At 41.4% G+C, this 26,895-nt stretch overlaps 1 protein-coding gene across 1 annotated transcript; it reads right to left on the reverse strand.

Moving 5' to 3' along the window:
* Positions 1-913: 913 nt before the first annotated feature.
* Positions 914-24,986, reverse strand: LOC109418002 (ubiquitin thioesterase Otu1-like). Its single transcript, XM_062853404.1, has 3 exons — positions 24,348-24,986; positions 23,944-24,275; positions 914-1,579 (listed from the first exon to the last, which is right to left on the reverse strand). The coding sequence occupies exons 1-3, from the start codon at positions 24,751-24,753 to the stop codon at positions 1,367-1,369; spliced, it is 951 nt and encodes a 316-aa protein (XP_062709388.1). The 5' UTR covers positions 24,754-24,986; the 3' UTR covers positions 914-1,366.
* Between the last annotated feature and the right edge of the window lie 1,909 nt (positions 24,987-26,895).

A 26,895-nucleotide genomic window follows, 5' to 3' on the forward strand; every position in this document is an offset into this window, starting at 1 on the left:
TGTTTTTTTAAAGAAAAGGCTTTTATGGTACATTTGGATTTTTTTTTAACAAAATTGGCCATAACTCAAAAACGAAAAAAAAGTGCATTCCAAAAATTTCAGCAATTGAAGCTTATAAAATAAGCTTCTCAAAAATATTTTTTTCGAAAATTTTCCACGAGTTCGGGCATAGTTTTTCCGGCTTTTCTTTACAAATTTTCATAGCTGTGAAAAATTTTGTAAAAAACTTTTTCCAGTTCATATTTTTTTTATTCCTGAGAAAATTTGCTTTCATTTTCTAAAAAAAAAACTTTGTTTCTACGATGCTTCGTTCTTGAGTTATGATTTTTCAAAGTAAGTAGTGTCAGGGGAAAACAAAAAAAATCCACCTGAGTTTCCGGCAAAATAGGCGACCCTGATTTTTTTTTTTGTTCATATATCCATGAGCCCTGCCCTGGAAAAAAAAACATGAAAATCTGAGACCCTTTGGCCCAAGCCCGTACGATAATAAAAAAAAATCCCCAACAGACAGAAGACATGCTGATGAGAGCTCACCTATGGCGGTAAGAACTAAACTCGGCTGGCTAAATGATGGTAAGATTTGTAAGGAAGATTATTATTTTTTAATAACTGATTATTTTTCATTATTTAACATAACTTAATTTTAGAACTTCAGATTTCTGCTTACATTTGCCCAAGTTTTCCCATACAAACTTCAAGCTCGTTTAGCGCCCCCTTAGCCTCAATCAATTTCGCTTAAACTTTGCACGCAGCATCTGCCAGTCCAAAACAACTGATGTCTCTTTCGAATTTTTGTGGGCTACCTTTCTGCCCACGGTATCCATCGAGCTTCGACCGCACCTTCTGGATGCTGGGATCGTCGTGTATTGATATCTTTTTTGGAATTTGGGACAAAAATGTCTTTAAAATCAAATAAGTACTGGATACAATTTATTTTCTCGCAAAACGATCATAAGCAGAAATATATTGTTCATATAACTCCAAGGCATCGTTATTTTCAACCTCCGATGCAAATTAGAACCAAGCATTTAGTTTTGTGATCTTTCCTGCTACTGTTACGTTCGCGTAGAACCGAATTTCGATGACACGGTTCTTGAAACGCGCGCAAAGATATAATCGCATGCTTTTTCGATCAAATGTGTAAATTATTTTATTTCCAGCTGATACAGGTAATGTCGACTCAAGGCTAGTATATACGTCATTCTGCAGACGTACGAACGACGGAAAATTTTAAACAAGAAACGCATAATTAGTACCTACACATACCTAAAACGCGCGAAATGCTGTTTTTTTTTTCTTCTTCCAGAGAACCATTCCGTAAAACCACGCTTTTACTAACTACCCCAACAAAGAGCCCCGTTCTCAATCAAACCTCGCCAAAGTTGACGTGTCCGGTCCGTTTCGCATGCTGCTGCGCTTCCACCTGACCCTTCAGCAAACAATCGCAATCGATGCACCGCAGCGTGAACCGGTTGACGTCGGTGAACTGGCGCGAGGATTTGGCCTCCTTGGCGAGCTGTTCGGCCTGCATGTAGACGGCGTTGTCTTCGATGGGGAATATGGTTTGCGGTGGTTCGCCCTGCCGAAAAGTAAGATTAGTTAGTTGATTTGAAACCGGATTTATCAATGCAATGGGGTGCTGATTGCTACGTATGTATTCTAGAGTAAATCATCGTTTATATGGAAACATGAAAAATTCAATGGCATCCCATCCATCAGATCAAAGCTTTTTTGATCCCATTTAAGTGTGCAAAATTTGGGCACGATAGGTTATATGTCTACGTTTTGAGCATCGCGTTTGAAGTTTGTATGGGGTTTTACATGGGAAAATACACTTTTTTGCAATTCTCTCATAACAAGCTCGAATTTTTCTAAAACCATGAACCGATAAAGTGAAAACATAGCCTAGGGTGTCCTGAAAAACTTTGTCGAAGACCGCGAAGTGATCTGATGCTTTTGAAAAAAGATATAGCGTTGGCATTGCTTGGCGAAACAGCATGATTTTGTTGCTATTGTTATTCCTTTACATGTTAAAACATAAACACATGCATGCGGTTCGTTGGTTATAACTATTTTCACAAGCATCGGATCGCTTTGCGGTCTTCAACAAAGTTTTCCAGAACATCCTAGGCTATCATTTTATAGTATCGGTTAAAAAGTTTCAGGCAAACTTTTTCAACTTGTATGTATGTAGATAGCCACCATCCTAGCTTGAGTCTTGCTCTGCATGCAGTTCCATTTAACAGAAAAGATCAATTTCATTACCGCACTGACTTTAACACACCACTGTATGAAGGGCCAAAAGGGGGTGTGGCGGACCCGTAAGTATAGACACTTACGCGAAATCCGCGGGATAAAGAGAATCTCCTTCCAACAGGGTGAATAATGAAATTTACATTACTTGTCAAGCTTTCTACGGGATGGTTTGTCACAAGAAGGGCGCGTCATATCCATTGCAACTGTTGGGATAGAAGAACCCATCTACAAGGATGTTATAGTTACTTCTCACCACACTCCGGCTGGCAATCCACTCCGTCGTACAGTTACAACTTTAATGATACCCTGATGCTCTCTCCCGACCCCATATAGTCATAAAGTTACAAAGTTATATAGTTATGCAGTATTAAAATTATATAGTTATATAGTCATATAGTTATATATTCATATAATAATATAGTTATGTAGTATAATTCAACATGATGAACATGATGATGAAATATAATGATGCAATGTTATTCACTCAATAAAAATAAAAATGAAATATATTGTGTTGAAATGTAGATGATTTGGATGGGTACTACATATTTACTGACGATTCTTTTCATGACCTAGATGACAGGGTAGAGCATTATTATAATAATAAAATGTTATCGAGTTAGATGATATATAATTAATAAAAGAATATAATATAGTAGAATATAGTATAACGCATTAAAAGGCACTATAATATGCATAATGAAATAAAATATAGTGTAGTAGAATGTAAAGGTAGGTGATTATAAGAAATATTATTTACCGACGAATAGTATTACTGCGTTTGACCTTCAAGTAATGTAGTGGTAGTAGTCGTCATTAGGAGTGCAAAATAAAATAGATATGAAATGACAGCCAACAGATCTATCTACAAGGATATTATAGTGTTCTCTCCCCTTCCTCTGGCTGGCAATCCCTCCATCGTCCAAATGTTTCTTCAGTGAGCCCTGTTGTCCTCTCCCAACTCCATATAGTAATCTAGTTAATCATTTAATTTAATATGACGAAATACAATTCAAAATAGTTGAATGGAATTTTTAATCTATATATATAAAAATGAGTTTGAAGTTCCTTTGAGGCAACAAAACTCAAGAACGGGTGGACCGATCAGCATAAGTCTGGCATGGTTCGATTCGCATTCGTGGTGGCTGTGTTTATATGTAAAAAAAAAGTTAAGAAAATTAACTAAAAATGTAAGAAAATTGATAAAGTGCTGATTTTTAATAAGCTGGGAAGAAAAACAACACGATCGAACCGAAACCAATCTAGAGTGCTGTGCCGCAATGACCTCTACAGTTGTCAAACCACCACAGCTTGGCAAGACAAAGTTTGCCGGGACAGCTAGTGTATTATATTTTAACTGCTCTACGTTTGTAGATAGCAGCCCTAGGATGGTGAGTCTTGTTCTGCATGCAGTTCCACTTAACAGTAAAGATGATTTGTATTACAACTCTGAATTTACATACCGCTGTATGAAGGGCCAAATGGGAGTGTGGCGGGCCCGTAAGTAGAGACACTTACTCGCGGGATTTAGAAAATCTTTCGAAAAGTATGATCCAACAAGGTGAATAATGAAATTTAATTACTTATCAAGCTTGCTACGGGATGGTTTTTACAAGAAGGACGTGTCAAATCCATTGCAACTGTTGGGATAGAAGAACCCATCTACCATCTAGGATGTTACAGTACGACCACTTCGTTGTACAGTTACAACTTCAATGCTACCCTGATGCATCCTCCCAACTCCATAGTTATTTTGTCAGTAATGTAACTTATTATGATGAAATATAATATATGGTACTAGCTGTCCCGGCAAACTTTGTCTTGCCAAGCTTTGGTGTTTTGACAACTGTTGAGCTCATAACAACACCTCTAGATTGATTTGATTTTGATCATGCTGAATTTGTTCCCGGCTCATAAAAAATCAGTGTTTTCACAATTTTCATACCTTTTTAAAAGATTTTCGTAACTTTTACTACTTATAAACACAGCCACCATGAAAACAAACCAAACCATGAAAGAGTCATCCTGATCGGTCCACCTGTTTGTGAGTTTTGTTGCCTCAAAGGGACTTCATACTCATTTTTATATATATAGATATATATAGATAATCAATACAAAATGAAAAATGAAATATATTATAATTTAATGTAAATGTGGTAACATAAACTAAAATATCAAATGAGAGATAATTTGGCTGAGAATTATTTGCTGATGAACAATTTCACAAGGTTGAACATTATTATAATAATGAAATATCAAAGTGATAGATGATGGACAATAAATAACGAGTATAATGTAGTAAAGCATGCAGCACAATGGAAGAAGTAATAATATATGAAATGATAATTAACATATTTCTCCACATTTTTGTTTGTATCCTTGCTGTAAAATACAATAGCCAAGACGCTAAACCAGTATCATTAATAGAGTTTGCTACCAGTAATATCCATTAGGACAAATAATAAAATCCAGCACTCGATATGATTGAAGAAATTGTCATTGGCGTAATAATCACTGTTAAAAACTTGAAAGCAGCTTTGTCATACATACATACATACATTTATTTGTTCCACATCATTAAGACAAGACATAATCAACAATAGTACGCCACAATACTCGATTTGTGGCTGCCGCTCTCCATCCTCGGTCACGCCCAATGCTCGCCAAGTCACGCTCCACCTGGTCCGCCCATCGTGCTCTCTGCGCTCCACGCCTTCTTGTGCCAACCGGATCCGTTGCAAACACCAGCTTTGCAGGGTTGTTGTCCGGCATTCTTGCAACATGCCCTGCCCACCGTATCCTTCCGGCTTTGGCCACCTTCTGGATGCTGGGTTCGCCGTAAAGTGCAGCGAGCTCGTGGTTCATCCTTCTCCGCCACACACCGTTCTCCTGCACACCGCCGAAGATCGTTCTTAGCACGCGTCGCTCGAAAACTCCGAGTGCTTGTAGGTCCTCCTCGAGCATGGTCCATGTCTCGTGCCCGTAGAGGATTACCGGTCTTATTAACGTTTTGTACATGGTGCATTTGGTGCGTGGGTGAATCTTTTTCGACCGCAGTTTCTTCTGGAGCCCGTAGTAGGCCCGACTTCCGCTGATGATGCGCCTCCGAATTTCACGGCTCACGTTGTTGTCAGCCGTCAGTAAGGATCCGAGGTAGACGAATTCCTCCACCACCTCGAAAGTATCCCCGTCTATCGTAACATTACTACCCAGACGGATCCGGTCGTGTTCGGTTCCGCCTACCAGCATGTACTTTGTTTTTGAGGCATTCACCACCAGTCCGACCTTTGCTGCTTCGCGTTTCAGGCGGGTGTACAGTTCTGCCACCGTTCCAAATGTTCTAGCGATAATGTCCATGTCGTCCGCAAAGCACACAAATTGACCGGATTTTGTGAAAATCGTTCCCCGGCTGTTGAGCCCGGCTCGTCGCATCACACCTTCCAGCGCGATGTTAAAGAGTAGACATGAGAGTCCGTCACCTTGTCGCAGTCCCCGGCGAGATACGAATGAACTGGATAGTTCACCCGAAACCCTTACGCAGTTTTGCACACCGTCCATCGTTGCTTTAATCAGTCTAGTCAGCTTCCCAGGAAAGCCGTTTTCGTCCATGATTCTCCATAGCTCTGCGCGGTCGATACTATCGTATGCCGCTTTGAAGTCGATGAACAGGTGGTGCGTTGGGACCTGGTATTCACGGCATTTCTGGAGGATTTGCCGAACGGTAAAGATCTGGTCCGTTGTCGACCGGCCGTCGATGAAGCCGGCTTGATAACTTCCCACGAACTCATTTGTTTTAGGTGACAGACGACGAAAGATGATCTGGGATAGCACTTTGTAGGCAGCATTCAAAATAGTGATCGCCCTGAAGTTCTCACATTCCAAATGGTCGCCTTTCTTGTGAATGGGGCAGATTACCCCTTCCTTCCACTCCTCCGGTAGCTGTTCGGTTTCCCAGATCCTGACTATCAGCCGATGCAGACAGGTGGCCAACTTTTCTGGGCCCATCTTGATCAGTTCAGCTGCGATACCATCCTTACCAGCTGCTTTGTTGGTTTTGAGCTGGTGAATGGCATCCTTAACTTCCCTCAGCGTGGGAGTTGGTTCATTTCCGTCCTCCGCTGCACTGGCGTCGTCGTTCCTTCCGTTGCCGTGGGCTCCCGTGCCTACGTTCTCCACGCCGTTCAGGTGCTGATCGAAGTGCTGCTTCCACCTTTCGATCACCTCACGTCCGTCCGTCAAGAGGCCTCCGTCTTTATCCCTGCATATTTCGGCTCGCGGCACGAAGCCGTTGCGGGATGCGTTGAGTTTCTGATAGAACTTCCGTGTTTCTTGGGAACGGCACAGCAGTTCCATTTCTTCACACTCCGCTTCTTCCAGGCGGCGCTTTTTCTCCCGAAAGAGGCGGGTCTGCTGTTTCCGCTTCTGTTTGTAACGTTCCACGTTCTGTCGAGTCCCTTGCTGCAGCATTACCGCCCTCGCTGCGTTCTTCTCCTCCAAAACCGTTCTGCACTCTTCGTCGAACCATTCGTTCCGTCGATTCCGTTCCACGTATCCGATGGTGCTCTCGGCTGCGTCGTTGATGGCTGCTTTCACTGTACTCCAGCAGTCCTCTAGAGGGGCCTCATCGAGCTCGCCCTCGTCTGGCAACGCGGCTTCGAGATTCTGCGCGTATGCTGAGGCGACATCCGGTTGCTTCAGTCGCTCTAGGTTGTACCGTGGCGGTCGCCGGTACCGTACATTGTTGATGACGGAGAGTTTTGGGCGCAGTTTGACCATCACCAGATAGTGGTCGGAGTCGATGTTGGCGCCACGATAGGTCCTGACGTCGATAATGTCGGAGAAGTGCCGTCCGTCAATCAGAACGTGGTCGATTTGAGATTCCGTCTGCTGTGGTGATCTCCAGGTGTAACGATAAGGGAGGCTGTGTTGGAAAAAGGTGCTACGTATGGCCATATTTTTGGAGGCGGCGAAATCAATGAGTCGTAGGCCGTTTTCGTTCGTTTGCTGGTGGGCGCTAAACTTACCAATCGTCGGTCTGAATTCCTCCTCCTGGCCTACCTGAGCGTTCAAATCTCCTATGATGATCTTGACGTCGTGGCTTGGGCAGCGGTCGTACTCGCGTTCGAGCTGCGCGTAAAATGCGTCCTTGTCATCATCAGTACTTCCGGAGTGTGGGCTGTGCACGTTTATTATGCTGAATTTGAAGAATAGGCCCTTGATCCTCAACCTGCACATTCTTTCGTCGATCGGCCACCAACCGATCACGCGCCTCTGCATATCACCCATCACGATGAAAGCTGTTCCCAGCTCGCGTGTGTTGCCGCAGCTCTGGTAGATGGTATGATTACCTCTAAACGTTCGCACCATGGATCCTGTCCAACACACCTCCTGCAGCGCTACGATGCCGAACCCGCGGTCCTTCAGTAGATCGGCGAGTATGCGGGTGCTCCCAATGAAGTTGAGAGATCGGCAGTTCCACGTACCGAGTTTCCAATCGCAAGTCCTTTTTGTTCGCTGGGGTCGTTGCCGTTGGTCTCGGTTCGTATTATTCTGTTGCTGATTTTCCGTTACAATGGGTTTTTACGGCTGGCTCGTAGGGCCTGACACCAACCCCCTACTTTCCGGAGGACCATAGTGCACAGTTGAGCTTAGAGTCCTTCCCTGGCACTCGGACGTAGATCAGCCGCCCCTAACATGGGGATCAGACGCTGTTGTGAGCCGCTCCTCCTGAAGAACAGACGCTCAGGTTTGCCGAAGCAAACCCCCCCTTCCCTGTCAGCCTACGACCAAAGGTCCCACCGGGGTTGGTTACCCGATCTTCCCTAAGGTTGCTCATAGTTTCCGGCCGGTACCGCGTGGAGGTAGGGATAGGAGTTGCTGGGCAGAGGCTAGTGGATCACAATGGGATCTGAATTGCGCAGCATACCCAGCCTTTACCGTGCTTTGTCATCCAAGGCTGAAAACTCCACAGCAAAAATTGACTCTCTCGTGCAGATATAGCTTCTATGATGCCCTGATGCACCCTTCCAGCCCTGTATAGCTAAAACGCCAATAATATAAATTTAAGTCATGATGAAATATAATATTCAATAATGTAATAGAATATGATGTAGCGAAATAAAAAATTAAAATAAAATAAATTAAAACATAAAATACTAGCTGTACCCGGCAAACTTTGTCTTGCCTACTGCGTTTTTTGACGTTTCAAGTTTCTAGCCAAGACTAAGTCCCCGGTCAAAATGTATGGATGATTGATTTTCAAAAACACTCAATTTTTCTATGTTTTTTGCCTCATAAACCTTCCTTGGGTGAAAACTAACAGAACAAAACTAAGACGATCAAAATCGGTCCTTCCGTTCCCCATTTATGCGCGGTCCAACGTATGCCACTGCATTTTTATATATATATATAGATAGATATAGATATAGATATTCACCGTTCCTTCTTAATTATTCTCCTACCAGGGTTCATCTTCTAATACATCCAGATAATTGGGGTCTCCAGTTAGCCTAGTGGTTAAGGCTATGGATAGCCAATCCGGAGACGGTGAGTTCGATTCCCGTTCTGGTCGGGAAAATTTTCTTGACTCCCTGGGCATAGTGTATCATTGTACTTGCCTCGCAATATACAAATTCATGCAATGGCAGGCACAGAAAGCCCTTCAATTAATAACTGTGGAAGTGCTCAAAGTTGAAGCGAGGCAGGCCGAGTCCCAGTGGGGGACGTCGATCCATAAAGAAGAAAAAGAAGAAGAACATCTAGATAATCCTACCTATAGACATTCGTCCGAGGATTTCTCCTTGAATTTTCTCTTATGGTTCTTCATTGGATTGGTTCAAGTATTGTTCTATGAATTCATCTAGATTTTTTTCAAGGATTTCTTCAGGGAGTTTTACGATTCGCACAGGACCTTGTCAAAGATTCCTCAAGGTATTTTTATCTGGATATCCGAGATTCTTCCATTGATTCCTCACCGAAAAATTTAAAAGATTTCTCCGGAATTATTCCCTGATTTATATCCCGAGTTTCCTTCAGGAATTGTTCCAGATTTCCTTTGGGATTTCTTCCTAGAATTCCTTCATTGTTACCTCCCGGGATTTCGTCGTTTTTGTTTACCTGGTTTCTTTTAGGAATTCTTCTTAAGATTCTTATAGTGATTTCTTCAAGGTTTTTTTCGGGGATTCATTTGGAAATTTATCTGGGGATTTTTCCCATCATTAGTTTCTCCATGGATTCATTAAGAGACTTCTCCTTGAACACATTAAGGCATTATTTCAGTAATTCCTCCCGAGAATCGTTTAGGATTTCCTCATGGATGTTTCCAGGGATACCTGTAAAGTTTATTCCGATATTTTTTCTCCACTGATTTCTCTCGAGATTCTTTAGTGGATTTATTCCGGTATTTTTTTCGGAATTCCTTCAGCGATTCACTCCGGGATAATTTTTTGCATTCATTCTTTGATTCTTCTAGAAATTTCTTTTGAGTTTTCCTGAAGTTATACTTTTTTAATTATTTCAAGGAATCTTTCAGAAATACCTTCTGAAAATTCACAGGCAATTCTTCCGGGATTCCGGGATCTTTTGATTCTATCTTTCTAGGATTTATTTGATTGATTTTCCTATGTTTCCTTTTGAGATTCTTGTCGCGATTCATTCAAGATTTTTTGTAGGTTTATCTACACAGCATTCTTTCCTTCAGAGATTCCTTCTGAGATTCCTTCATTGATGTCTCCCGGGATGTCTCCTGGTTTCATTTCAGGTATTCCTCCCAAAAGTAATTTGGTCACTTCTCTGACGATTCCTCTTGGATTTTTCCAGGGATTCCTTCAGAAATACCTTTCTGTTATTCCCGGGTTTTCTTTAGAAATTTATCTCAGTATTTATTCGGGATTCGTTTCCAGATTCTTTAAATGATTCCATCAGGGATCCTTTTGAGGAATTCCTTCCGGGATTTCTTCAGACTCCTTCAAGGATTCTTTCATGGATTTCTCCTGTGAATCCCGGGGATTTTAGGAAGATTTTATTGATTAATAAAATAATTTACTTACAACATGAATGACTGATATTAATCTTCGAATGAGTGTAATCAGTTTTGTACCTTAGAGGGTATTCTGCTTAGAGGGATCGAAAAGTCGGTACAAGACTGATATTAATGATATTTATATGAATACTACCTGTCCCGGCAAACTTTGTCTTGCCAAGCTATTGTTGTTTGACAACTATTGTGGTCATCGTAGCAACGCACTCTAGATTAGTATATTTTCGATCGTGTTGATTTCCTTCCCAGCTCATGAAAAATCAAAATTTTTCAATTTTGTTTCTTTTCTAGCTGAGTTTTGTTACTTTTTGTACATATAAACACAGCCACCGCAAATACGAACCGAACCGTGCAAGCGTCATGCTGATCGGTCCACCCGTTCTTGACTTTTGTTGCCTCAAAGGAACGTCAAACTCATTTTTATATATTATGTTTCCAGTTCAAAACCGAATTAGCGACATTTTTTCTTTGACTTCCGCTGCTTTTGCCTTGCGTTAAACACAATGTCGGAAGTGGGGCGCTGTATAGCGCACCAGGTGTACAATACAGCGCCCCACTTCCGACATTGTGTTTAACGCAAGGCAAAAGCAGCGGAAGTCAAAGAAAAAATGTCGCTAATTCGGTTTTGAACTGGAAACATAATATATAGATAAATCTATATATATAAAAATACAGTGGCATACGTGGGACCGCGCATAACTTGCGAACGGAAGGTCAGATTTTGGTCGTCTTAGTTTTGTTCTGTTAGTTTTCACCCAAGGAAGGTTTATGAGGCAAAAAACATGGGAAAATTGAGAGTTTTTGAAAATCGATCTTCCATACATTTTGTGATCGGGGACTTGGTCTTGGATTGAAACTTGAAACGTCAAAAAACGCAGTAGGCAAGACAAAGTTTGCCGGGTACAGCTGGTTTAATATATAACTAGCTGTCCCTGGAAACTTCGTTTTGCGGTTTATGATGTGTGGAAGTTAATTTTCATAAAATCTCAATTTTTCCATAATTTGTTTCATGAATCTGTTTGGTTTAAAATTGATAGAACAATTCAAAGACGAAATAAATGGGTTCTTCCCCTGTATAGATTTAAGTATGAAGGTAAAACAAACTTATAATAATAATATGTCCAGCCATCAATGTTTCGGCCATTGCTTCAATGTACCTGCGATAAGAATATAATAATAATATTGTCAAAAAAAGTTCTGCAACATCTCATTTCCTACGTATTAAATTAATGTTCTGTAATAATAAATAAAATAGCATTACATTCAGATGTAAAGTTGAATATGTGTGTACGTACTATGGACTTTGCAGATCTTGTTGAGTAAATATATGAAGGATGATTTTAAACTAATCTTATATATATAAAAATACAATGGCATACGTGGGACCGCGCATAACTTGCGAACGAAAGGTCCGATTTTGGTCGTTTTAGTTTGTTTTGTTAGTTTTTACCCAAGGAGGGTTTATGAGTTTGCCTCACATGATGAAGAGTTTTTGAAAATTGATCTTCCATAAATTTTGATCGAGGACTTGGCTAGAAACTTGAAACGTCAAAAAACGCAGTAGGCAAGACAAAGTTTGCCGGGTACAGCTAGTAGATACATAAGAAATGAACATTCATGCGTGTATTGGTTGTTTGTTTGGTTGTTTGATTCACTTCGGTCATGTAACATTTTGATTTTGAATCATGCCATGAAGACTTTTGTGCTATTGTTTGCTTCTCGCGGAAAGCAAACAATGGATCATTCACGTCAGATGATCGGTCAATTTCTTTTTCCCAAAACGTAATCTAGACTGCACAAAAAAAAAGTCAGCGCCCGTTACTTGAAGTGACGGACTATACAAAGCGTGCTTTAGAGAATACAAAAAAAAGAGTCTACGACTGTTTTAGTCATGATATTTTACAACGAACATTCACAATAAAATAATAGCATGAAACGAGCTCACCAATTTATGTGTCTCCATCGCTGGTTGTCTGTGTATATCGACGTCGAACAAAGCACAAAAACAAGCACGCATTAATTTGGATCATTGGCTGCAAAGCTCCCGCACAACTCCGATCTTTGGCTTCCACACGACCGAACCACCCCAACGGAACGGAACGGAAAAAAGCAACACTGGAATCGCACTGAACTGACCCGGCATTAACGGGGAACGACGACGCACATAACACAGACCGACGACACGATGCCCATATAGCCGAGGCGGTAAACGCACGGGTATTCAGCATGACCATGCTGAGGGTGACGGGTTCGATTCCCAGTCGGTCCAGGATCTTTTCGTAAAGGAAATTTCCTTGACTTCCTTGGGCATAGAGTATCTTCGTGCCTGCCACACGATATACACATGCTAAATGGTCATTGGCAGAGGAAGCTCTCAGTTAAAAACTGTGGAAGTGCTCATTGAACACTAAGCTGAGAAGCAGGCTTTGTCCCAGTGAGGACGTTACGCCAAGAAGAAGAAGAAGAAGAACGATGCCGAATCGAAAGAAGCGGCATTTTTCTGCTGTTCAGGCAAACTTTTTCAACTTATGACAAAAATGCAAAAAAGTATGTTTTCCCACATAGAAAATCCCAAGGTTGCGACCATTCATTTGCAATAATTTACATTCATTTGCTATTATCTAAGTTCAGAAGCATGCTATCGAAAATCAATGTATGGATGAATTTAACCTTGTAGTTTTATCTGAAAGTTTGCCGAATAACATTGGGGTCGCAAACGTATATCAAAGTCGTGAGCAAGCTGTGAAGGCAACTCTCCACGCGGTGAATGTAAATTTCATTCACGCTGTGGAAAGTTGCCTTCACAGCTCGCTCACGACTTTGGAATGCGTGTGCGACCCTGATGTTATTCGGCAAACTTTGAGATAAAACTACAAGGTTAAATTCATTCATACATTGATTTTCGATAGCATGCTTCTGAACTGAGATAATAGCAAATGAATGTAAATCCTTGCAAATGAATGGTCGCAACCTTGGAAAATCCCACACAAATTTCAATTGCAATGCGCAAAGTGTAGACGCAACCGATTGTGCTCAAATTTTGCACAGATACTCAGGAGCCGAAACGGAACCAAAAAAGCTTTGATCTGAGAAAACGGTTCCGATGACCCACACTAATGTATTCCTTTGGAAGCAAATGAAACAGCGTGATTGAAAGATATTACTACAGTAGACGTACGATAATTGCAACATGCTTACGTTTTACTTACATACATACTAGACTGAGTCAACAAAAACAATGTTTCGAAACAAAACTTTTTCGATTCCTTTTAGCGTCCAAAACAACTGTGCAAAATTTGGGAGCGATTATTGGTTGCTTCCCCGTATTCCGCATTGCGATTGAAATTTGTATGAAATTTAGTATGGAAAATCGTGCTTTTTTGCATTTTTTTCACATAAATTGTTTTTTTTTTGTCTAAAACGATCTAACCAATGACGTTGAAGTATAGTCTAGAGGCTATGCCGAAAAACTTTGCCGAAGACTGCAAAGTGATCCGACACTGTGAAAAAAGTTATAACGTACAGATTGCCCGGTGGTGCTCAACGTTTAACATGTAAAGGAATAACATCAATAATAAATAAAATTTCAATTTTTGGCCTAAGTTACCAGGCGAATAACTTTTTTCACAAAGTGATCCATTTGCGGTCTTCAGCAAAGTTTTTCGGCATATCTTAGGCTATAGGTACTTTAAGGTGAATATATGACGAAGCCACAACTCGAATTTTCAAGAGCACAAATCTGCAGACCCGAATGTCGGTTTGCGCTGAAAAGTTGATCGATTTGTCACCACCAGCGGCCAACCAATCGATCAACTTTTCAGCTCAAACCGACATTCGGTTCTTTGGATTTGTGCTCTCGAAAATTCGAGGTGTGGCTTCGTTATATATTCACCTTAACGTCACATGGTATTAGACAAAAGAATTCAACTTAGGGTAAGAAATCAAAGAAATCAAACTTTGAACTAGTCAAATTGTAATCTTAATTTGAACCATTTAGAAATTCATTAAAACGACGTACTTTTTAGGCGCATCCTTTCCTATCCTCGTAACGGAGAAGATGGGCGTGGCCGGCAATGGAAGTTTTCATGTCTTTGTACTTCAACCTCTAATTGGATAGCTATTCCCTCCCAAATAGCATTCCATAAGCAGTTAGAATAGGAGTATTAAGGTTTTAACATGACAACTTTCAGTATGCAATCTACGAATTACTCCGTTACCACGCAACGCAACGCAACGCAATATTGTCCCGAAAAAGATGTTAAATAGCTTTCCGTAATATAACCTGATAAAACCTTGGACAGACTGGTGGTATAAGTACCATGGTACAATTATCTTGAAATAAGTTTCATACTGATTATTGTCTTCAATCAAGATAGGCTTGGAATAATTTTCTTGACGACTTGTACCATGGTACGAATACCACCAGTCTGTCCCTGATATAACATCAACTTTAAAAGCATTGAAAAAAGCGTTTTTGTCAGGGAAAATAGGCAATTGAAAAATCACTGTGATTTCACCCTTTTCCCTCCAGAGAAATCACACTTTCGGTGCACTCGTACACTGCAAATTTTGTTTACTGGTATTCAGCAAACTTTGCTGATTTTTTTTGTGCTGATTTCATTCAGCAATGGGAATTTACTGAATATCAGCAATTATTTTTCAACTTGCTGAACCATTCAGCAATTTTGACAGTTGATCAGCAATATTGTGCTGAAATTCAGCAAAAATTTTGCTGAAATTTAGCAATTTATTTTGCTGATTTTTTTTGTGCTGGAAGCGTTTCAAAAAATTTGGTGTGTACAGCTCATGCATTGTGTAGTGACATGCCCCCCCTCGACAGCGCGAGCGGACGGCGCTATTGTCAGACGGTAAAGAAGTAGACGAGAGTACACAAGTGTGACGAGTGAACTAATAAAGTGTTGTTACGATTTAAACGAAAAATCTAAATCTATTTATCTCCGAAGTACCACAAATCTGGCGACGAGGACAAACCGGAAGCAGCTTATACTGGTAAGATTCAAAAAACGAAAGAAATAGTGTGTTTTGATAATGATAAACTTTCGGCGAGCGCGTCACATTTCTCCAAAAAAAAACAAAATGGCGTATGGAATATTGATTTTTGGTTTGTGTTTCGTTCATAGGGCAGAAACTATCCGGCCACTGGCGGAAGGGTCCTAGAGACCGAGGCAAAATCGAAAATCCGGCCACTGGCAGAAGGGTCCTGGAGACCGCGATAAAAAACAGTCATCCGGCCATCGGCGGAAGGGTCTGAGAGGCTGCAGCAAAAACAAGCATCCGGCCATCGGCGGAAGAGTCCTGGAGACCGTGGTAATCAAGGGAATCTAACCAATCGCCGGACCGTCGGCAAGTGAGACGCTACAGAGTCTGGAGCAAGGACGTACGCAGAATGGATAAGTGGAATATCCCTCCATTTCATTTCAAGGCACTGCCGAAAAGTCAGATTCGCGATGCTTGGAAACGTTACAGGAAGAATTTTGAGTACGTGCAGTTGGCGAATCGAGAAGCGAATAAAGTTAGATTGAAGCACATCTTCCTGGCTCTTGCGGGACCGGAAGTCCAAGAGGTGTATGAGTCGATCCCGGGAGCAGATGTCGAACCAGGTGTCGGGATTGACCCACTCGAGGTTGCTTTGAACAAACTGGATGAGTTTTTTGCTGCAAAATACCATGACGCTTTTGAACGAAACGTATTCTGGACCCTGAAACGTGAAACCGAAGAGCCCCTAGAAAAGTTCCTTTTCCGGGTGATGGACACTGCCAATAATTGCAATTTCGGAGCTACCAATCAGGAAAGTCGTGAAATTGGCATTATCGACAAGATGATTCTATTTTCGCCACCCGAGCTAAAAGAGAAGTTGCTCGCCGAGGAGCGGCTCACGTTAGAAAGTCTGACGAAGATGGTTCAGTCATACGGATCGTTGAAATACCAAGTCAGCCAATTTTCTGCTGCTGGATTTCACACTAAAGACGTGACAAGACCGGAAACAAGTCAAGAGGTAAACAAAATCCAAACGCGTGCTCCGGTAGACGAATGTTTTCGATGCGGACGGACCGGACATTTCGGATACGACGTAAATTGTCCGGCCAAGAATCAAAAATGCAACAAATGCGGGAAACTTGGGCATTTTGCGAAGCGTTGCAAAACTCCTAATACAACTCGGCAGCAGAAGCGGAAAGCTGAAGCTCCAGAAGGAAGAAATTCTAGAATGAGGATGGTAATTGTTTGAATTCTTAATATTGTTATTTAGACATTAACGCTAATTTGAGCTTTAGGTTAGAACAATCGAACATTCCGACGCCGCTATCACCGCTGCAGACACAATTAAGCCTCCGGAAAGTTTCATCTACAACATCGGAAATGGTGAGGAGTTTCTTTGGGTCAAGTTAGGAGGGATTCCAGTACAAATGCTGATTGACTCCGGCTGCCAAAAGAACATTATAGATGACAAGACGTGGCGAAAGCTGTTACATGAAGGTATATCGGTCAGCAACTTACGTGGATCCGACGACTCATTTCGGCCCTACGGCGAAAGCTCAAACCCGCTAGTGGTATGTGGAATGTTTGAAAGCACCATTACGATCATGGAAGACTCGCGGCAGTTGCAGAAAACTGCCACATTCTACGTTATCGTTGGTGGTACTCAGCCGTTACTGGGCTCCCCAGCACTCAACCAGCGGAAGTTAATCAACTATGGAAAGAAGAGAAGCACCCTTTTCCGAAAATCGCAGGTATAAAACTGAAAATTTCTATTGATGATAGAGTTGTACCAGTGATTCAGCACGCACGTCGTCCACCTATTGCTTTGTTGGGTCGAGTTGAAGAAAAATTAGCCAGTCTGGAAAAAATGGACATCATCGAATCGGTGACGGAATTCAGCCCATGGGTATCTCCGCTTGTCGTCATAGTTAAAGATAATGGCGATTCGCGATTGTGCGTGGATATGCGCCAAGCTAACCGCGCAATCCAACGGGAAAGTTATATGATGCCAACTTTCGAAGACTTTCTTCCACAGTTAAGCGAAGCTCGATTTTTCAGCCGCCTCGATATCAAAGACGCATTCCACCAATTGGAGCTTGACGAATCGTCGCGTCACATTACAACGTTTATTACTCACAAAGGATTGTTTCGGTATAAACGTTTAATGTTCGGGATGTCTTTTGTTCCCGAACTTTTTCAACGAGTACTCGAACAGATACTGGCTTGCTGCGAGAACGTGGTGAATTATCTCGACGATATTCTTGTTTTTGGGCGCACTCGGGAAGAACACGACGCAGCATTGGAACGGGTGTTGTCGACTCTGAAAGAGAAAAATCACGACAAGTGTCAGTTTGCGCTCACAGCAGTTGAATTCGTCGGACATCATCTTTCCTCGGAAGGCATTCGACCAGTTGAAAATAAATTGAGCACGTTGCGATCTTTCCGGTCACCGGAAAACGTTGAGGAGCTTAGGAGTTTCCTGGGGCTTGCCAATTACGTAGGACGTTTCCTGCCCGACTTAGGCACAGTGACAGCCCCTATGAGAAGCCTACTTCGTTCGAATACAAGGTTCGAGTGGAAACAGCATCACCAGCAGTCATTTGAAGCAGTGAAGGAGCTCATTTCCAACGTCAAGACGCTGAGCTACTTCGACAGCTCCTTAAGAACACGACTGATCGTAGATGCCTCACCTTTCGCGCTTGGAGGTGTAATGGTACAATTCAAAAGCTTAAATGATGACTCTGAACCGCGAATTATCTCGTATGCCAGCAAGTGTCTGTCAGACTCAGAAAAAAGGTATTGCCAAACCGAAAAGGAGGCTCTCGCCATAGTATGGGCCGTAGAGCGGTTTTCGATATACCTCCTTGGACGTAATTTCGATCTTGAGACTGACCATAAAGCACTTGAGGCCATATTTTCCCCGACGTCGAAACCATGCGCCCGTATAGAGAGATGGGTACTGCGCCTTCAATCCTTCACGTTTAATGTGAAATACAGAAAAGGCTCCGCAAATATCGCAGACCCATTTAGTCGTTTAGCACAAAATGCGGGAAACGAAGAGTTTGATGGTGACAATACATTTCTCGTGTTGACCATTGTGGGTTCAGCTGCCATTGATACCAACGAGATTGAGAATGCTTCACAAAGCGATTACGAGTTTGGGTTACTACGTGACTGCTTGCAAACAGACGTGTGGAAACATGCGGAAGTAAAACCATACGAAACATTCAAACATGAGCTGGGATTCGTAGGAGACATTCTCGTTAGGGGTACAAAACTAGTGGTACCCGCACAGTTGCGCAGAAGAATGATGGATCTCGCCCACGAAGGACATCCGGGTGAAACTGTAATGAAAAGAAGATTAAGGGATCGTGTTTGGTGGCCAGCCATCGATAAGGAAGTTGTCCAATATGTCCAGCGGTGCGAAGGATGTCGTTTAGTTAGTTTGCCCGAAAGACCCGAACCAATGCAACTACGTCAATTGCCTACAAACCCGTAGATCGACGTTGCAATCGACTACCTAGGACCGATGCCTTCAGGAGAGTATCTGCTTGTCATTATCGATTATTACAGCAGATACAAAGAAGTCGAGATAATGACACGAATTACAGCAAAGGACACCATTAGCAAACTTGATCGAATCTTCACTCGTTTAGGCTACCCAGTCACAATAACCCTGGACAATGCGCGACAATTTGCTTCGGATGAGTTCGATCAGTATTGCAAAACTCGTGGAATCACCCTGAACTTCACGACGCCATACTGGCCGCAAGAAAACGGATTAGTCGAAAAACAAAACCGTTCCATGCTTAAGAGGCTTCAAATTAGTCATGGGCTTAAGAGAGATTGGAAGGTCGATTTGCAAGATTACTTAATGATGTACTACACCTCTCCCCATTCCATCACTGGCAAAACTCCTACGGAGTTGATGTGTGGACGCACGATTCGATCAAAAATCCCATCTCTTTCAGATCTTCAGCATTGCCCGCGACTTCCTGAGGTAGCCGACAGAGATCGCATTCTTAAGGAAAAAGGAAGAGAAACGGCGGATGTTGCACGACACTCCAGACAATCCAACTTGGAAACAGGGGATACAGTGTTGATGAAAAATTTGCTACCAGGAAATAAACTCACGCCCAACTTTGCTCCCAACGAATACACGGTAGTTGACAAGAAAGGTTCTCGAGTTACAGTAGCAGACGATTTATGAGGAAGAACGTACCAACGGAATTCATCGCATCTGAAAAGAGTGACTAAGGAAATCGAGTTGGACACTTGGACCAGCCCCCCAAAGTACAACAGCATGACTTGCGCCATCAAAAAGGTACTTCGTTGCCGCAGACTTCTCAGAGGCAGCCTCGTATCTACCCAGGGTTACCAGATACGTTCAGAGATTTTACTTTGTAGTCCAGACTACAAATCTACAAGAGAAAAGGAGATGTAGTGACATGCCCCCCCTCGACAGCGCGAGCGGACGGCGCTATTGTCAGACGGTAAAGAAGTAGACGAGAGTACACAAGTGTGACGAGTGAACTAATAAAGTGTTGTTACGATTTAAATGAAAAATCTAAATCTATTTATCTCCGAAGTACCACACATTGTATCACACGCAATATGTGAACACGTCAAATGAAAGCTTATTTATCGTAGAATCGACCAACCGAATAATATTCCGCCTTATCTTATATATATATATATAGATGAGTTTGAAATCCCTTTGAGGCAACAAAACTCACAAACGGCTGAACCGATTAGGATGGCTCTTGCACGGTTCGATTCGTTTTCATGGTGGCTGTGTTTATATGTACAAAAAGTTACGAAAATCAACTAGAAAAGTAACAAAATTGAATAAGAACTGATTTTCTATGAGCTAGGAAGGAAATCAACACGACCGAAATGAAATCAATCTAGAGTGCGGTGCTTTTTTGAGCTCAACAGTTGTCAAACTGACACAAGGCGGCAAGCAAGGGGTGGATCACTCTTGGAACATTAGATGCATGAAAAATATGTGCTGCATTTAAATGCATTTTCATGCATTCATTTATTCATTCAGTAAACAAGCAACCCATGACTTGCTACAATACATGACTGTTGTCATTGTCCAAAAACCAGCTTTGTCAACCTTAACTAGCGCTAATAATTAATTTGCAACTAGGATAATTGCTAATAACTTGAGTACTGATACAATCCACTGAAGGCCACCAAATTCTTGGTGGTCCCGGATAGACGTTGAGCTTGGCGGCATTATGTTTAGTGTATTTAGTGTGTTGAAGGTGTAGTCCTGTCTTCTACTGTGACTGTAGAAGATGGTCCCAACCTTGGTCCCAACCGTAAACTACCTGGACCTGAGCCATTCAGGTTTTGTTGAACAGTTTCTCCCCGTTATTTCATAGAGAAGAGAAAAAAATACTCGAATTTAAGCTTTTAGATTTATTATTATTTTATTTATTTTTATTTTTTCAATAAAATAACTTGAATTCATTGAACATTCAATGAACACATTCAAACTTTTCACTCGACTCTTTTATGCTTTCATTCCCATGCTTCTCCATTCAAACTGACTGGCATCTACTTCTTCCAAGGTGAGCTCCCCCAACCAGCTGGACGTAGATATGTCCTTGACGTCTAGTATGTTTTTCCCTTACGGGGTGTACTAGCCCAACTTCGTATCTTTCCGGAACTGTTCCTGCAAATAATTTTTATGCTATAATTTTCTCGACTTAGTTAATAGTTTAATTATATAGAGTTTCTTTCATTACTTACAATTACACAGTTCCTGTTGCAGTTGTCCATTCCAATAGAATTAACTTTTGAAGAGAACCAATACGATACACATCATAATATTTTTTTTCTGTAGCTGTGATTTGACATTCGCATATACATTAGCCTGGTACACGGTTTATACGGGAAAATACAAAAAATGGAAAATCTCTAACTCCTGTACACTTTTTGAGTTCCATTTTGGTCCCATATCAACTGTGCAAAATTTCAGATCGATCGGAACAACTATATTTTAGCGCCCGCCATTCTTAGTTTTTCATACGATTTACTATGGGGAAATTTTACTCCTGCAAAGAAAAATCGCTAGGAGTCACCCCTAGATCCCTAAAAATAGGTCGATGAATGATTTCTGTAGAAAACATCACTAGGAATCAGACCTCCGAAGACAGCAAACCAATGCGACTTTCGCGAAAAAAGTTATTAGGCCTCACCCGATCGACAATATCACAAGATTTTATTATTTATTGTTATTCCTTACATGTTAAACAGCGTTTGCATGCCATCCGGTTTTCAGTCAATAACTTTTTCCGCATGCCTTAGATCGCTTTGCGGTCTTCGGAGGGCTGGTTCCTCGTAAAATTTCCAACAGAAATCATTCATCGATTCATTTTTAGGGGTTAAGGGGCAACCTGTGACGATTTTTCTTTGAAAAAGTGATTTTCCCCATAGAAAATCGTATGGAAACTTAAAATGGCTGGCGCTAAAATATAGTTTCTCCGATCGAGCTGAAATTTTGCACAGTTGATATGGGACCAAAATGGAACTCAAAAAGTGTACAGGAGTAAAATGTCTTTTGGTGTCCCACGCTAATATACATCAATGCTAAGTTGATGGATGTTTCATAAAATGCATTTACATGCATTAGATGCAAATTGAATGCATATTCAAAGAGTGATTTGCCCCTTGGCGGCAAGACAAAGTTTGCCGGGACAGCTAGTTTGTCATAAAATTATCAAATTTAATAATTCTTACTTGGAGAATGTTATCTTAAGTTGAACCATATCTATACATATATATAAAACTGAGTTTGAAGTTCCTTTGAGGCAACAAAACTCAAGAACGGGTGGACCGATCAGCATGAGTCTTGCATGGTTCGATTCGTATTCGTGGTGGCTGTGTTTATATGCACAAAAAGTTACGAAAATCCACTGGAAAAGTAAAAAAAATGATAAGGTACTGATTTTTTATGAGCCGGGAAAAAATTCAGCATGATCAAAATTGAATCAATCTAGAGTGCGTTGCTGCAATGACTTCAACAGTTGTCAAACAACCACAGCTTGGCAAGACAAAGTTTGCCGGGATAGCTAGTGTAATCTAAATTTCAACTAGTAAACGGGGGCGAGCTTCCAGTGTTGGCCTGCAGATTGCGCTAGTGGTTGTTTTGTTTACTCTTGGGGGATGAAAAATCCCAAATTTAGTTTCCAAGTTCCTGACGGTTTTAGAATATCTTTAGTTGAAAATCCACTGTCTAATGAAAAATAGTTATGGGAATTAGCAGATTCATGTGTTTTTCTATTGTTCAGCACGAAATTGGCTATTGTGGGAGAAGTTCGAGCTGCTGCCGCCAGTATAGTTCAAATTAAGATTAAAATTGGTTCAAATTAAGATTAAAATCATTGTTGACGAATAATCGAATTTTTCAATGAAATTCAGTGCAAATACAAACTTTTTACCACTTAACAGAAAGCTTATACCCGTGGCTTTCATGTTCATACGATTTTGCCGTAGTAAATTATTTCCATGTGGGAGAAAAAATCACTCAAAATTGGCGCTACTTCGGAAAGCAGCAATTTGGTTCAACTTTTGATTACCTACCCTATGAGTAAAATGCAAAAAAGCACGATTTCCCATACTAACTTCCAAACAAATTTTAATCGCAATGCGGAATACGGAGACGCAACCAATCGCCCCCAAATTTTGCACAGTTTTTTGGACGCTAATATAGATTGAAAAAACTTTGTTCCGGGTTGAAGTTTCTTCATACAACGTTGACCCACTCTAATACATACATACAAACAGATTATTTTATTTGCTCAACATTACATGCGCCTATGGAAGCCTAAGTTCTTGACTTATGTGATAGGAAGGAGTTGCTGGGCAAAGACTAGTGGTATCAATGGGATCTGAATTGCGCGTTATACCTAGCCTTTACCATATGATTGAAATTCGAAAACTGCAACAACTGACAGACGTCTCAAAGAACCAATTATTGCAAAAATCAGCAAATGCACATCGTACTGCCACTAAAAGGCATCCAATTTTTTTCAACGTTTCATTTCAACAGATAGCGGTACCGTGCGAGCACTATATTGTAGACAGCTACATATTCTGAACAGTTTGCAAATCCAAAAAATATGTTACTCTTTTGAAGCAATAGGTATATTGAAGCAAAAAATGAGGCGTTAATTTTATTGAGCCCCTTCATAATCCAATCGTTACAACACATATTGTTTTTGACTCAACTATGAACGTAGAGAATGTGTTCAGAATTAGGATCACGGCTTCTTATGGTGTCCACAATTAGAAGCACGTCATCCTCTAACAAAAATATGTCCACATCATGGACTGCAAGCTATTATGAGATTTTATTTATTTTATACATTTATCTAGACAACAAACCAACGTGATGGTGTTGTAGAGCGGTATCCGTAGAAACAAGAACTTTCATTTATTTTGGACTTTATTGTGAGATTCTCTTAACTGTTCAGAATGTGGGCACTGCACGGTATGATAACTATAAAATTGTTGAAAAGCATCGCAATATTTGCATGAAGCGAACGTCTACTGTAGTAACAACATACAAAAAAAAATACATTACTTTATGAAAGGGCCGCATCCTTCCGCAATTCATCCCGCACCCGCATACTCACCGTCGTCGATTCCAAATAAAGTGGATCATAGTGAATCCCATCGAACAACAGGAACGCTCTCATGCCGTAGTTTTTATCCTCGCCGAACCGATTGATGATCGCATTGGTAATGTCCACAACGTCAAACTCGATCCCGTGGTAGGCGGACAAAATGGAAACCTCAATGGCGCCACCCCAGGACTCGGGTTGCAAAATCCACGCGCAATATTCGTCATTCGGTCTGCCCAGAATCCCTTCGTTGTACTCCTGCTTATCTGCGTTCACCGTGGAAGCAATGATTTGGCGCATATCTTGGCTCTTTTCCGGATCCACCTTTCCCGTGAGAACGAATCCTGCCGAAATTGAAACAGAAATTATCATACATCCACAACCACGAGTACACGCTCTGCCCATTCTCCACTTACCAATGCTGGTGAACAGGCACGAATTGTCGCTGGGCACCACCTGCTTCAGCAGGATCCCACTGCCCCCCTCACTCTGGGCGGCCAACTCCTTGGCCAGCTTCTCATCCTCTTCCATGCGCTTCTGGGCGGCCTGCTGGAGCCGTTCTTCCTCACTCAGTTGCTTTTCGTCCACGATAAGCGTGTCCCCGCTGGCGATTCCGATGGCCGTCAGCAGTTCGTCTTCTTTGCTCAGGTCCAACGGTTTGAACGGGGGAAAGCCCAGCTTAACGTGCAGCACCTCCGCCGGAATATTGGTAAGCTCGATGATTTTACCTTTCAGGTGGCGCACCGTCGTGCTTTGTTCCAGATTGCTGACGATGTGCTGCTGGCCCGTTTTGGTTTTCAGCTTCAGCGAGAAGCCTGCCATTATTGCGCGATGCGTTGAGTAAAAAATATTTCGCGATATCCACTCCGAATTGAGGTAGAACGGTATTTGAACACGTTGGCGCCACGCACAGAAGTTTGTAGATTGCAAAAACGTGAATAACACAGGATTTTTCGCCTAGATCTGCTAGAAATTTACAATTTTAAAATTGGTGTTTTTTCCGAAATCACGGATCAGGAATGCAAGCCAGAAAAGTTAAAAATAATCAACGATGACTTGACATTTGGCGACCTTGCGATGTTTTTGTGTTGGTTTTGATAGAGTGCCTTTAAGAGCCGATGCACACGAGCGTTAATTGACGCTGCGTGAATTCACGCTGCGTCGCCGCAGCGTTCCTGTGGGGCATGCGTTGACATTGCGTGCCGCACACGGTGCGGCGCGGTTGCGGTGCGGTAGCGTTGCGTTCTCGTGTGCATCCTCCCATTTGATTGTGTGTAACTCAGGACGCACTTGCGTGCACGCTGCGTGGACGCGCCGCCCGTGTGCATCGGCTCTAATCCTTCCAGTCACTCTATAGGTTTTGAGTCTCAGGTTTTGAAGGATACACTGCGAATCCGGCATTACCCTTTAAGGAATAAAAAGTACCCTCTTTTTGCAAGTATATGAAGCTGTCAAAATAAAGGGTACCTGTCAAATTTTGAAAATGGGTAAATTTGGCCCTTTTTATAATTCCGACCGGGTACTCTTTAGGGTGTGAACCATTTCGCTTGTTCGTTTAACTTTTAGTTAAAATATGACACTTGGATAGTTATTTGCCATCGAAAAGTTAAAAAATAACCACGACGGTGGCCCATTTGAAATTTGACAGAGGAGTAGTTATTTGGAACAATATACAGTACGCAGCCAAATCATTGCGATCAAAAAATAACTATCGAACTGTCAAGACTAACCCTGCTCGCGAGGAGGGTTATTTTCAAAATAACTATCGAAGTGTCAAATTTTAACTAAAAGTTAAACGAACAAACGAAACGGTTCACAGCCTTAGGCTTCGATAGTTATTTTGAAAATAACCCTCCTCGCGAGCAGGGTTAGTCTTGACAGTTCGATAGTTATTTTTTGTTCGCAATGATTTGGCTGCGTACTGTATATTGTTCCAAATAACTACTCCTCTGTCAAATTTCAAATGGGCCACCGTCGTGGTTATTTTTTAACTTTTCGATGGCAAATAACTATCCAAGTGTCATATTTTAACTAAAAGTTAAACGAACAAGCGAAATGGTTCACACCCTTAATGAGTGAAAATGTTGTTGAGCATTTTCGAGGCGCATCCTGAGGAACATCCAGTCTGACTAACTGATGTGATTTTGCAGATTTTTGCGGGTAAGTAAAACAAAATACTCAACTGCGTTGTTTAGTCGCCAACTAATTAGTAAATTATTTCTTTCATTAGGATGTCGGTGGCTCCGAGGGGGGCCTTTCTTTTGACCTACACCTGGATCAAAGTTTGGTCCAGGATTCCTTCAACTTGGTGCGGGGATAAAAGTTGTGCGTGGTCCAACTGGCAAATCCTATAGCAATTAACAAACAATAAAAAGTGAAATAACAAAAATTAATAAATATTTCGCAAAAAAATCTTTTTTAAGTTGTTTATTATTTATTTGATTATTTAAAAGTTCAAAATTATCACTAAGTTCCCATAAAATGATAAAGAGGGTAAATTTTACTCTCTTCATAATTTGAAATCGTTCCAGAAAAAGAGTAAAAATCACACGTTGATTTGACGTACAAGCAGTTTACCCTTTAAAGAGTAAAGGCCGTTTACTCTTTTTATGAGTTCACCTAGTTACTCTCGAAAAGGGTACTTTTTCACTCTTTAAAGAGTACTTTGATCTCTCAGTGTATGGGTGAGTGGATTTGGCTGCTTTGATCGAAAGATCAGGGTTGATTATCACAACCAGCTGCTATGAGCCTCTGCACGAATCACTCCCACAGAAAATTTGAAAACAGTTCGCACAGTAAAAGCCAAATGTGACTTTTACTGTGCGCGGTGTTTTCAAATTTTCTGTGGGAGTGAGCAGGACAGGGCAAATTCGTACAGAGGCTCATTCGGCCATGTTTCTGAAGTCAGCATCTGTTTCAGGTCAAACATTTGATTTAGGCGTAATTTATGAGTGATATTTTTTT

Source organism: Aedes albopictus, chromosome 2, assembly GCF_035046485.1.
Source record: "Aedes albopictus strain Foshan chromosome 2, AalbF5, whole genome shotgun sequence".
Lineage (NCBI taxonomy): Eukaryota > Metazoa > Arthropoda > Insecta > Diptera > Culicidae > Aedes > Aedes albopictus.